The sequence below is a fragment of the Neoarius graeffei genome, chromosome 12 (assembly GCF_027579695.1).
Source record: "Neoarius graeffei isolate fNeoGra1 chromosome 12, fNeoGra1.pri, whole genome shotgun sequence".
NCBI lineage: Eukaryota > Metazoa > Chordata > Actinopteri > Siluriformes > Ariidae > Neoarius > Neoarius graeffei.
Window position 1 is genome coordinate 17434873 of NC_083580.1, and position 14582 is coordinate 17449454.

The 14582-nt window shown below is 39.9% G+C and overlaps 1 protein-coding gene across 1 annotated transcript in view; it reads left to right on the plus strand.

Moving 5' to 3' along the window:
* Nucleotides 1-14582, plus strand: part of unc5da (unc-5 netrin receptor Da) — a 168138-nt gene that overhangs the window by 123783 nt on the left and 29773 nt on the right. Inside the window, exons 10-12 of the mRNA XM_060936616.1 lie at nt 5227-5553; nt 5718-5802; nt 12936-13098. Of these exons, the coding sequence (XP_060792599.1) occupies nt 5227-5553; nt 5718-5802; nt 12936-13098 (575 nt within the window). The remainder of the gene's footprint in view (nt 1-5226; nt 5554-5717; nt 5803-12935; nt 13099-14582) is intronic.

Genomic DNA, 14582 nt, shown 5'->3' on the forward strand with positions numbered 1-14582 from the left:
ATGGGACTTCTTATATGTTGATAATGGTAAACATCTGGCTATCATCAACCATTTTAAAGTTATAGCCCTTTGAAAACCCATGACCTTCAGTTTGACCTTTCAAGGTCAAAGATCATGGTGCTAAATGAAAGCCCATATGGCACTTCCTATAAGTTGATAATGGTAAATATCTGTCTACCATCAACCGTTTAAGTTACAGCCCTCTGAAAATCCATGACCTTGAGTTTGATCTTTCAGGGTCACTCAAGGTCAAAGATCATGGTGCCAAATGAAAGGTCATATGGGAGTTCCTATATGCTCATAATAGTAAACATCTGTCTATCGGCAACTGTTTTTGAGTTATAATGGAAAATATGTTATTTTGACCGAAAGGTTGACCTTTCCATTTACCTTGACCTTCATATTGACCCGATTACCCCCAAAATTTAATCAGGTAATCTATGGACCATTGCCCAACTACCCTGAAAATTTGAAGTCAATCAGTGCAACCGTCTAGACGCTAGATTGTTACAGTGCCTTGAAAAAGTATTCATACCCCTTGAACTTTTTCACATTTTTCCACCTTACAACCACGAACTTAAAAGTTTTTTATTGAGATTTTATGTGATAGACCAACACAGAGTAGCACATAATTGTGAAGTGAAATGAAAATGATAAATGGTCTTCAAAATTTTAAACAAATAAAAATCTGAAAAATGTGGTGTGCATTAGTATTCAGCCCCCTGTACTCTGATACCTCTAAATACAATCCAGTGCAATCAATTGCCTTCAGAAGTCATCTAATTAGTTAATAGAGTCCTACTGTGTGTAATTTACTCTCAGCATAAATACACTTGTTCTGTGAAGGCCTCAGTGGTTTGTTAGAGAACACTGAAGAACAAACAGCATCATGAAGACCAAAGAACTCAACAGACAGGTCAGGGATAAAGTTCTGGAGAAGTTTAAAGCAGGGTTAGGTTATAAAAATATGTCCCAAGCTCTGAACATCTCAAGAAGCACTGTTCAATCCATCATTCAAAAATGGAAAAAGTATGGCACAACTGCAAACCTACCAAGACATGGCCATCCACCTAAACTGACAGAGCGAGCAAGGAGAGCACTGGTCAGAGAAGCAGCCAAGAGGCCCATGATCACTCTGGAGGAGCTGCAGAAATCCACAGCTCAGGTGGGAGAATCTGTGCACAGGACAACTATAAGTCGTACACTCCACAAATCTGGCCTTTTTGGAAGAGTGGCAAGAAGAAAGCCATTGTTGAAAGACAGGCATAAGAAGTCCCGTTTGCAGTTTGCCAGAAGCCATGTAGGGTACACAGCAAACATGTGGAAGAAGGTGCTTTGGTCAGATGAGACCAAAGTTGAACTTTTTGGCCTAAATGCAAAGCGCTATGTGTGGCGGAAAACTAACACTGCTCATCACCCTGCACACACCATTCCCACTGTGAAACATGTTGGTGGCAGCATCATGCTATGGGGATGCTTTTCTTCAGCAGGGACAGGGAAGCTGGTCAAAGTTGATGGGAAGATGGATGGAGCTAAATACAGGGCAATCCTGGAAGAAAACCTGTTGGAGGCTGCAAAAGACTTGAGACTGGGAAGGAGATTCACCTTCCAGCAAGACAATGACCCTAAACATACAGCCAGAGCTACAATGGAATGGTTTAGATCAAAGAATATTCATGTGTTAGAATGGCCCAGTCAAAGTCCAGACCTAAATCCCATTGAGCATCTGTGGCAAGACTTGAAAATTGCTGTTCACAGATGCTCTCCATCCAATCTGGCTGAGCTTGAGCTATTTTGCAAAGAAGAATGGGCAAAAATTTCAGTGTCTAGATGTGCAAAGCTGATAGAGACATACCACAAAAGACTTGCAGCTGTAATTGCAGCAAAAGGTGGCTCTACAAAGTATTGACGCAGGGGGGCTGAATACTAATGCACATCACATTTTTCAGGTTTTTATTTGTTTAAAATTTTGAAGACCATTTATCATTTTCGTTTCACTTCACAATTATGTGCTACTCTGTGTTGGTCTATCACATAAAATCTCAAAAAACTTTTAAGTTTGTGGTTGTAAGGTGGAAAAATGTGAAAGTTCAAGGGGTATGAATACTTTTTCAAGGCACTGTAACAGACAGACACACACAAACAAACAAACAAATGAAAAGTTGTGCAGAGCACGATACTTTCGAAAATCACAAAGAACCAGAAGTTATGGCTGATTAGATGTTTTTACAAGATTTGACCTTGGTGACCTTGACCCACCAAAAACTAATGATGTCTTTGAGTGACCCTAGTGAGTTGTCCTGTGTATTTTGGTGAAAATTGGTCAAGAAATGACAACGCTAGAGCACCAACAAACAAACGTACAGATCAACATACTTTCAAAAATCTCTGATTTTTGCAAGTAACAGACCACACTGGTTACAATACCTCGCCCTGCTTACTCTGTCGCAGGTGAGGTAATAAAACACATCTTGTCATGTTACCAAGAAACAGGAAAGTACAAAAACCTCTCTCTTGGAGATACCCATGCCAGAAAACTTACTGCTACCCCTTTTCAACCAATAGGGAATGGGTTCTTGAGCCTGTTACGTTCAGGATTCTTTGAACCTTGGTGCCAGATAGTGAACCGGCCCACATTTTCACCAGTTTTGAGCAGAACTGTTGCAATCAAGGATGCATCATGAATGGAGGGCCTTGCACAATTCACAACAGGAGTAAACAGTAGTAGCAAGATGGCGGTGTGCATTGATCACCTGCAGATATTTGTTTTCGGTTCGTTTTTTTCTGAAGCTGTATCCTTTTCCATTGCCTTCTCCATTACTTCACTCTGCTTCCTCTCCAGACTAATGACACATCCACTGATGGAAAAAACAGCTATATTTTGGTTCCAGCTGGGAACCAATTTTTCAGGTTCCAAACCAATTTATTTTTGGTCAAAATGCTCTGAATGGTTCAAAATTTGGTGCACGAACAAAAATGGAACCCACTCCCTATTGGTTGAAAACAGGTATGGCTATTACAATACACTAACACTGGAGACTCCTTCCGTAAATGTTAAATAAACATCTCCGTCCTGACATCTTTACCATATAAAAGAATATGGATATTTGTTAAATAACAATTTTTAAACCCATTTATTATTATGCTTAGTTATGTGGATAGTCTGTAATACAAGTCCATGTAAATGAGCTGTTAATTGAGAAATTACAACTTATTAGAACAAGCAGGTTAGTATACAGTAAGTCTGTGATTGGAATTACAGTCGGCACTACTGTCAGAGCTGCTGTTATAGAAAGTGAATCAACACCAATCACATGTTCTTCTACACAAATCCTCAAGCATATGATCAACACTACATAGGGTTATTACGATACCCTGTGGCCATGATTCAGTTTCATTCGCAATATTGCATTCGCAATCTGATTTAATTTGATTCTTAGAAAATGCAAACAAAATTTGAATTTAGAAAAATTTTGACTAAAAAGCCTCCTTTATTATTTCTGTATAACAAAATAATGCAAAAAAGTGCGTTTTTATCAGGATAAAACGAAATATACTATTGTTACAATCATTTAATATCATAAATGAAAAATCTTGATTGAATAATCATAGTGTCTGACCTGGCGACTTTGAAAATGTTCGAGTGAAGCATAATGAGCTCTGTAACAGAAATAGAGCTCCAAAGTCAGCTAAAATGCCCATTTCCATGGCCTCTTTCTCAGGCATCATAGATCAGAGAGGCATGTTGACGTCTTGGCAGCTCGAGCCAATTTAGCCATTTTCTTCTGACCTCTCTTATCAACAAGGCATTTCCAGACACAATAATGTCCCTCACTTAGTGTTTTTTTCTTTTTCTTTTGTTTTTCCTCCCTATTCTGTATAAACTCTAGAGACTGCTGTGTGTGAAACTCCCAGGAGCTTAGCAGTTTCTGAAATACACAAACCAGCCCATATGGTACCAATAACCATACTTACTTACTTAGCGCCCATTGTACCGACTGGAATGTAGGACAGCAATGAAAGTCCTCCACTCCTGTCTGTTCTGGGCCAGTATCTGGACAGTACCCCATGTGCGTTGCCAGGTCTTCATCCCTCCCTCAACTATTCTGCGCCAAGTGTTCTTCGACCTGCCTCGTTTCCTTTTGCCTTCAACCAACAACCATGCCACAGCACAATGTTTTTTCCCATTCCAGTATTTGATGTGAACATTAACTGATGCTCTCGGCCTGTATCTGCATGATTTTACGCATTGTGCTTCTACCATATGACTGGCTGACTGGATAACTGCAAAAATGAGCAGGTATACAGGTGTTCTTATTAAAGTGGACAGGGACAGGGAGTGTACATTTTAACTCACTGGGATGCGCAGATTGATACCTCTGGTATTCTAACAGTGCAATTAATAGAATGCAGATATCACACATTTCCATGAAGCACATTGTCAAATTTTGTAGCACAATCCATCATGTTACGATGTACTATTATACCCCTAGTACACAGAAAAGTGTTGATGATTCTTTTGTCCCCACCACCAGACACACCAAAGTATAGTCCATTACAGTTCTTTTATAGAAGCGCCTGGGGCAGAAGCTGACCTAAACATTGAAAAAATATATAATTTTAGCCCGATTCACAAAGTTTGCTTCTCAAGGTGGCATCTATAATAAAAAATGTCACCTCTACACCAAAATCTCTCAGTTTCAGACAGCACAAATAAATTTATTTTCCTGCCAACCTCAGTGCTTGCTTCACACATGCCACTGTGATTGCATTACTGCATCATTAATAGATTTGCAGACAACTAGAATATGATCTTGTGGTATATGCAAATACAAAGTGTGGCTCTATAGCAACTGTAGTTGCATTTTACCCAGCCTGCAGGATCAAGATCTTTGGTTTAATTTCATTTTCCTTTTAATGGGCTCTCATCGAACACACAGTGTTCATTTCAATCACAATGTAGATTTAAACAATTGAGCAAATCAATTTTTGGACTTCTAAGACAGTTATCATTCAGTAACTGCTGGAAGTATAAAATTAGGGAAGATTTTCTTGTGCTTTTGGTGCAACTCAGCCTGGTTTCTATTAGATTTGTAATTATTGTCATTGCTGTTGATGTTGCTTTCAATAGTAGTAGTAGTAATGTTAAAAGTAGTAGTAACATGACAGTATGTTCCTGTCCCAAGATTATTTCCTCTTCTGTCTCTCAATGCTTCTCCTCTCCAGGTAACCCGTTACTGATGAATCCAGGTCACTCTGTGGCATATTCAAGCCCCATGTGTTTTCCTGACTCGGTGGACAAAGAGCTCATTTTCCACCCACTACCTGACGTCAAGGTCAAAGTTCACAGCTCCTTCATGATGTCACTGGGTGTGACAGATGGAACAACCCCTCATTCAAAGGCTCCACATCTTACATTCCCCCATGAAGATATGATTGAGGGGAGAAGCAGGAAGGCGGAGTGTCTGGTAGCTCCACCTACTGGCATGCCAATACTAAAGACCAGTGGGCGCTTTGGGCACAATGGAGGGCGTCTTGTGCTGCCACACACAGGTGTGTGTGTGTGTGTGTGTGTGTGTGTGTGTGTGTGTGTGTGTGTGTGTGTGTGTGTGTGCGCGCATGCACATCAGAGACATGTATACTCCTTATACATGTACAGTATATTGGTACAAATTTTATGTGTGTGTGTGTGTGTGTGTGTGTACATGGGTTTGCAGGTGTGAGTTTGCTCATTCCTCATGGGGCAATTCCACAGGATACAAGCTGGGAAATGTACGTGAGCATCAACCAGGAAATCACCTGGTAGGAATACACACACACACACACACACACACAATTTAACTGCTGTTTTATTGTTTAAATCCCATTATGCTAGCATCTGTCTATTCCATTGTGTGTTTGGGGGGCTAAACTCATTCAGCTATCTAGCGTAATTAAGTCTGACAGCTAGGTGTGCATGCGTGTTCAGAAATGTAAGTTCAGTGATGAGAAGAATTGTTCGTTCATTCATTCATTCAGCTTTAATAACTACTATATCCTGGGCAGGCTTGCAGTATCTCTGGAGCCTGTCTCAACAACTCTGGCCATGAAGCAAGAATAGATCCTGAATGAGACCCAGTCAATCACAGGGCACCATGTATACACACATTCACACACTCATTCGCATCTAGGGTAATTAAGCGGAGCCAATCCCCATACTGCCAGGATCTGGGAGGTGGGAGGAAACCAGAGAACATGAAGGAAGCCCACATATACATGGGGAGAAAATACAAGGCTGTAGGACTTGAATCCTGTCTCAAGACTATTTTCTGAATTGACTTGGGCTTGCTGTCTCCAGTATATTGGCATTTGTACTTGGAATGGCAAAATATGGTCTTAGTCTTCACCAAGTGTTTGTAAAAAAAAAAGTGTTCTTTTCTCATGCACAAACTTTAACAAGAAGTAATTTCTTCTTCAAGACAACATATAATAATATACAGTATGAAAACATAATAATTCCTGCCATGCACAAATGCATAATATGTTTTATTGGAAACACTGTTTTATTAGAAACCCAACCCTATTTATGACCTTGAGAATACAATCTTGACAGTGAAGCATGGTGGTGGTGGTAGCATCATGTTGTGGGGATGCTCATAGCCGAATTAACAGGACAAAGCTTAATTAAATATTAAGGCAATCAATCAAGATTATTATGTCGATTTTATTCTGAGTACAATATGTTCTTTCATTTATTTGTTCATCTTCAGTAAGCACTTTATTCTGGTCAGGGTCATGTGAGTCTAGAGCCAATCCCAGCAACACTGGGTGCATATCCATCATAGGGAACCATGCACACACTCACTAAGGCCTATTGGTAATTTTGAATAGCCAATGTGCCAAAAAAAAACAACATATTTTTTGAACAGTAGTAGGAGACCCACACAAACATCATGTGAAACACAGAGAGTGACCCAAGCTCAGGATCAAACCCCAAACCTTGGGACTACCGTAGAAGGCAGCAGTGCTATGCAACTACCACTGCACCACTCTCTGGACTTGGATTTTTTTATTATTATTATTATTTAAAGCAAGTCCATAAATCTTTTTGAAGCGTCAAGACTTTGTACTCAAATCCACTGAGCTCAGACAGACACCCTAACACACCCTGCCAGTCGTCTGTCAATCAAACTGGATCCGTTCAGCACAGCTGTCACTCAAAACTGTATGAGCTAAAGCTTCAGGATTGTGGATGATAGAAACTTCATTCAGAGAGAAATGTCAGTATTAAAGCAAAAAGGATTACAGAGAGAAAATGAGAGGAAAAGACAGTATTAAAAATAAAAGACAGGGAGAAATGTTGGGGAAAAGAGAGAACAAGAGAGAAATAGAATTAAAGGGGCTTGGAAAGAGTAAAAGCAGCAGATGGTATGCAGTACTCTTGAGACTCAATTGCTTTGCCTGCATGTTTGTGTAGTAATTATATAATAGATTTGCATATTTGCATTCATTATCATAATTAACACTGTTCATGTGCAATAATCTGTTTGATATCGCAGAGAGAGAGAGAGAGAGTATATACCAGAGTTTAGATGTAAAATTATTACCTGCCATCTAATTTACATATTTATATGAGGCCATATATTTTAGTGCATGTTTCTGTAATATACTGTATGTACATATGTGAACACAAAGCAACATACATATATGGACATGAGTGCTTTACTGGGAAATACACCACTTATATTTTTTATAGGAGCTCCATCCAGGACATTGAGAACCAAAACCGTGACATAAATCTCTATGTGTCATTTGTGAGGAAATCGATGAATTGTTTTGATAAATTTGGGTACTTTTTATTTGTGAATGTGTCTATATAATAAAAAGAACATCACACATTTGCTTAAACATATGAAATTTATCTTCTCATGTTGAAAAACTCACATTTTCCATGTGAAATACATTGCGGATCTGAGTGACATATTTAAATAATATTGGCTGGTGTTAAGTGGTATATCAGATATATTCCATTCAGCCAGCATGATCTTGAACGAGTCGAAGATGAGTAGCTAAATGGAATATCTGATATACCATGAAAAAAGCCAGCCAATATCTCATCTCATCTCATCTCATTATCTCTAGCCGCTTTGTCCTGTTCTACAGGGTCACAGGCAAGCTGGAGCCTATCCCAGCTGACTACGGGCGAAAGGCGGGGTACACCCTGGACAAGTCGCCAGGTCATCACAGGGCTGACACATAGACACAGACAACCATTCACACTCACATTCACACCTACGGTCAATTTAGAGTCACCAGTTAACCTAACCTGCATGTCTTTGGGCTGTGGGGGAAACCGGAGCACCCGGAGGAAACCCACGCAGACACGGGGAGAACATGCAAACTCCACACAGAAAGGCCCTCGCTGGCCACGGGGCTCGAACCCGGACCTTCTTGCTGTGAGGCGACAGCGCTAACCACTATACCACCGTGCCGCCCCCCAGCCAATATTATTATTATTACTATACATACACATTCCTTTCAGTGGTTCAGCGCATCTTTCTCTTTCAAAATTCTCTCAAAATCTTCTGTAGTTAATAAAGCAAGCCTGGCGGCGATGTTTGTTTACAAATTGTCACAGTCACTCACTAGTGCTGAAGTTTTAGGTCTCTGACAGTTAACGTCATGCTGTCTTGACAACCATGCAATATCCATCCATTATCTGTAACTGCTTATCCTGTGCAGGGTCACAGGCAAGCTGGAGCCTATCCCTGCTGACTATGGGTGAGAGGCAGAGTACACCCTGGACAAGTTGCCAGATCATCGCAGGGCTGACACAGAGACAAACAACCATTCACACCTACGGTCAATTAAGAGCCACCAATTAACCTAACTTGCATGTCTTTGGACTGTGGGGGAAACCCACAGACACAGGGAGAACATGTAAACTCTACACAGAAAGGCCACTGGGCTTGAACCCAGAACCTTCTTGCTGTGAGGTGACAGTGCTAACCACTACACCACCGTGCCACCATTGTGCAATATTGCGCGATATCATAAACCATATTCAACACTCATTCTCCATTGGGTAGCGTGACGTAATACACGTAGGATAAGCAATATGCTAACAATATCGCATGCTATCAAACCAAATGGAATACATGTTTTTATTCCATCAAAAAAGTGTTGTGTATAACAATTCCAGATATTTCACTCCGATGATGTCACTCCTAGTGTTTTCCCACTGACTTTGTACATTGTCAAAATGACAAACCGGTTCAGAATTAAAATTCTTTTGATTAACTTGTGTATTTTTTTTTTTTTTGTGGATGTCTCCATATAATATAAAGAACATTACATGGTGGGGCGAAGATATGAAGTTTATCTTCTCGTGTTGAAAAATATATCACTCGTTCACTTCACTCACTTGTGATATGTTCACCACTCGAAGTTAAACTTCATATCTTCATGGAACTGTGTAATATCCTCTAAATGTGACTCGGTAATTATTTCTTAGTTCATTGTATTGACACTTTGTTGTTAAGATAGTATTTTTCATTCATTCCTGCTTTGTCCCTACATAGTTACCTTTGAGATACTGAACATTATTGTGAAGTGCAGCACTCAATCAATTAGTATAGTCCAGCCACCAAATTGATATGTAAAGTAATTATAGCAGAGTCAAATGTAGAACGAATCTTTCTTCATGGTCTGCAATCGCACAAATATTACAGTAATTGCATTACTGAAGTTGTTTCAGTTCAATTACTGTCATTAAAATAGACCTGAACTGACCTTGAGCTTTGTTTAGCAGCACATGCAAGCTTACTCTTTATCCTAATATAATATTGTGTGTGTGTGTGTGTGTGTGTGTGTGTGTGTGTGTGTGTGTGTGTGTCTGAACAAGAGAGAATAAGAATTAGTGACAGTTGCAGTCCATTATTCACATCGCAGTAATTAACAAACATTTCTTTAAATGACAAGTGCAAGGACAATATACATATACTCACACACAAACAGAACAGAAGTGTTCACACATACACACAGTCTGTAAATATCAACTTGCAAATCTATTGACCTTCAAGCACAGTAATTAAGCTGAGTAACTTATTAAGGCTGTCTTTGTTCCAATCTACAGCAAATGGAAACAAGAGTGCTCTGAGAGCACAATATCCCCCACTGGCAACTAGGCCATAACTCTGGTAAACCGTGACTGAATTGAACGAAATTGCAACATGCGTATTCCCAACATTTAACAAAGAATCCTACCAAGTTTCAAGAAATTCCTCCAATAATTGTGAGAGGAGTTTATTTCAGAAGGTGAGTACCCTTCCCGGGATGGACAGACGGACATCGCCACAACATAATCCCCCTTTGGGCCTTTCGGCCAGCGGGGGATAAAAACTAAAGACAAACCCAAAACTTTCTGCAGGTAACCAAGCATCATCTTATTATATCATGTCTATCTGATAATTGCAATCAAACCACTGTGGATGACTCTCCTGCACTCAAGTCTTTCTTTTCCACCATCTAAACAACAGCTTCTGCTTGTTCATCGAGTTGATTGCCTTTGTACACAAAAATTCCAACCATAGCAGGTTTGTTTGGCTCTGTAATTACTGAAAGTAAATGAATAAGAAAAAGACCTCAAACAACAACAACAGAAAAATAAATAAACAAACTTCCATCCATCCCATCCATTATCTGTAGCCACTTATCCTGTGCAGGGTTGTGGGCAAGCTGGAGCCTGTCCCAGCTGACTATGGGCGAGAGGCAGAGTGCATCCTGGACAAGTCACCAGGTCATCACAAGAATGACACATAGACACAAACAACCATTCACACCTACCGGTATGGTCAGTTTAAAGTCACCAATTAACCTAACCTGCATGTCTTCGAGAGAAACCGGAGCACCCAGAGGAAACCCACGCAGACACACGGAGAACATGCAAACTCCACACAGAAAGGCCCCCGTCAGCCACTGGGATCAAACCCAGAACCTTCTTGCTGTGAGGCGACAGTGCTAACCACTACACCACCATGCCATCAATAAACAAACCTGAAGTGGAAATTGTTCAACTGGACAAGTGTTGAAGGACACTGCTTCATTTTTTTTTTTGAAAGGCATTGTAAATGTCATAAATTGGGTTTTCTACTTCCTTTCTTTCCAGACCCTGAGTGCCATTTCGTTCGTAGCTAGTGGAATTTTCCTTTTTGCTTATTACCTTACTGAGTAGAAATACAAAAGTCCTCACCTCTGCAACTACATATGACAGCAAACTTTCTTTCTTTCTTTTTGGTCAAAACAAGAGGCAGCAGATTTCTGCAAAATCACAGAATTTTATATCCTGCTCAGGGTTGCAATGAATCCAGAACCTATCCCAAGGACACCGGTCCATTGCAACACACCAGGCATGCACACACATTTGTACGTTCATACCTCGAGGCAATTTTGAGTAGCCATTGTGGTTTTGGACAGTGTGAGGAAATCAAAGAACCAACAGGAGCTCAGGATTGAACTAGAGATGCTGGAGCTGTGAGGCAGCAATTCTACCTGCTGTGCCAGCAGGCCACTCTGTCACTATTTTTATCATTTTCCAAAAACTCCATCTTTGTGGTCTGAGGTATAGTAATCCCTTAAAATGCAGCTGAAGCATTTTCATCTGTCTGCAGACACATCAGCAAGCACGTTAAAGTATCCAACGACCAAGAGATCTTCCATCATCCCATCACACTCCTGATCGATTGTCCCACATGTGTAGTTAATCTGGTGTGTTTGTAGTGGAGCTGAAAGATTCTTCTAGTATTACAGGGCTGTCAGATTTAGTCTGGAAATGTCATGATTGCTTTGGAAACATTATATAACAAGGCTTTTTTTATTTTAGATTGTGAACTGCAACCCAACAGGACCAAAAAAACTTCCTTTTTTTTTCCTTTAAGATATTTTTTGGGGGCTTTTTTCACCTATGTTGGATAGGACAGTGTAGAGACAGGAAATGAGAGACAGGGAGGGATCGGGAAATGACCTCGGGTCGGAATCGAACCCGGGTCCACGGATTTATGGTATGGCGCCTTATCCACTATGCCTCCCCCTTGCTGCTTTCTATCCCCAAAGCATATAATGTGGGGGGAATATAGCCATCTCTCTGTCCGTCCATCTGTCCATCCATCTGACTGTCCTATAAACATTTTCATTTCCGGAGCATAACTCAAAAACTATTAGGGAATTTTTTTTTTTTTTCACAAAACCTGACAGTTGTGTTAAGTGACTAGAGGAGTTGTGCCTTTTGAAATTTTGGGATTTCTGTGATTTTTATTTTTTCTGTATTTCCATGGCAACCAATTCAACTTAGGAAAATTTGGAGTGAGGTTTCATGTGGGGGCCGGAGAGATATGTCATCTCCTGATGACTCTTGGTAATTATTTTTGTGAAAGAGTTTGTTCACTATGTAACTAGAAATACTGGGCCAGTTTGGTTTATCGTCACAGACAATTTCATCATTTTAATATCAAGTTATCTCATAAAATCATGGGAGAACATAGTTGTTCCTGAAGACTGTATGTTCCTTACTCTAGAAGCTGCTGGGATTTGATTTCTTCTAAATGGCCAATGAAAAAAATGAGAATGATACTAGACCACAGATTAAAAAAAAAAAAATAGGGTGCACATTGGTGTTTGTTACTCTGGAGGCTTTTCTGGTGCCAGTTAGTTCTTCATAGTACAGTATTTGGTGACTTTAGTTAGGATTAAAACATTCATGCTTGATTTGACAGCACCACCCTTCAAAAATCCAGGTGGGATATCATCAAATAAATAGTGTCATTTGAGACACAGAGTTAGTCAGTTCAAATCTGTGACAGTATAGTGTGTTTGTAAGATTTAAGGACTTAAGGATGTAAGCGATAAATAATTTTGACTCAGTTACTCTGGCCTCTTTTTTTTCTGCTTTCTGTTTTCAGTGTCCTCTCAGATGATGAGATTCTTTTGGGTCCAGAGGTCTCATTTGGTCCACTAGGTGTCATGTTGTCATGTCCCGTTGCTATGACGATATCACACTGTGCAGATGTCTCAGAAGACTGGAGCATAAGACTGAAGAGGCAAACCCATGGAGACAATTGGGAGGTCAGTGAATTTTTATCTGTCCATCCATTATCTATACCACTTATCTATTGTGGGTCGCGGGGGAGCTGGAGCCAATCACTGACCTCAGCTGAGAGATGCCGTACACTATGGGCAGTGGGCAGTATCACAGGACTAACACAGAGATGAACAATCATTCACACTCACATTCACACCTGTGGGCTATTTAGATTATAGTAAGATAAACTATGTCACATAATCTTTTTCTTGCAATTTCAGTTACATGATGATAATAAGGCTATGATTTACAAGCATGCTCCGTTTATACTAGTCATCACACTCTTATTATTATACCCCTGTTCCGAGAGGGGGGTACTGGTTTTTTACCTCTGTCCGTCCGTCTGTCCGTCCAAAACACCCTTTTTCTCAGCAACCACAAATCATAGCCACTTGGTACTTGGTACCAAACTTCAGCTTGGGGTTCTATACCGTGTATACCATTTTCAGGTCTGTCGCTCATCAATTTCCTGTTTACCGACTGAATGTATTTACGAAACATATAGCATGGATTTACAAAATTTTTTGCAACATTTTTCTCAGCAACTACAAATCACAACTGCTTGATATTTGGTAAAGAGCTTCAGCTTAGGGTCCTATACCTTGTATACCGTTTTCAGGTCTGTTGCACATCGACTTCCTGTGTACTGACTGAATGTATTTATAAAATGTATAGGGTGGATTTACAAAATTTTTATAACACTTTTCTCAGCAACCACAAATCATAGTCACTTGGTAATTGGTACCAAACTTCAGCTTGGGGTTCTATACTGTGTATACCGTTTTCAGGTCTGTCGCTCATCAATTTCCTGTTTACCAACTGAATGTATTTACGAAACATATAGCATGGATTTACAAAATTTTTGCAACATTTTTCTCAGCAACTACAAATCACAACTGCTTGATATTTGGTAAAGAGCTTCAGCTTAGGGTACTATACCGTGTATACCGTTTTCAGGTCTGTTGCACATCGACTTCCTGTGTACCGACTGAATGTATTTACAAAATGTATAGGGTGGATTTACAAAAGTTTTATAACACTTTTCTCAGCAACTACAAATCACAACTGCTTGATATTTGGTACCAAGCTTCAGGTTGGGGTTCTATACTGTGTAAACCATTTTCAGGTCTGTCACACATCGACTTCCTGTATACTGACTGAATGTATTTACAAAACATACAGGGTGGATTTTGACACTATTTCAAGAAGCAAAATGTTATTTCAAAATGACAGTTTACCAGGATGCTATTTGAAATCCCTGGGGAGAGACACTACTCTTTACTTACTTGTTTCATGGCTAATTATTTGTTGATGTCAACGTTCATAATAAGTGTCCTATTCCTTCAATTGCTTGCATTCTGATATACTGTAAGTGAGAGCGGGGGTATACGTAAGTGGGTGGTAGCTCACAGCTGATCTTGTTATTGCCTTCCAAGCTAGCAAAGTTGGTTTGAGTATATTTATTTGT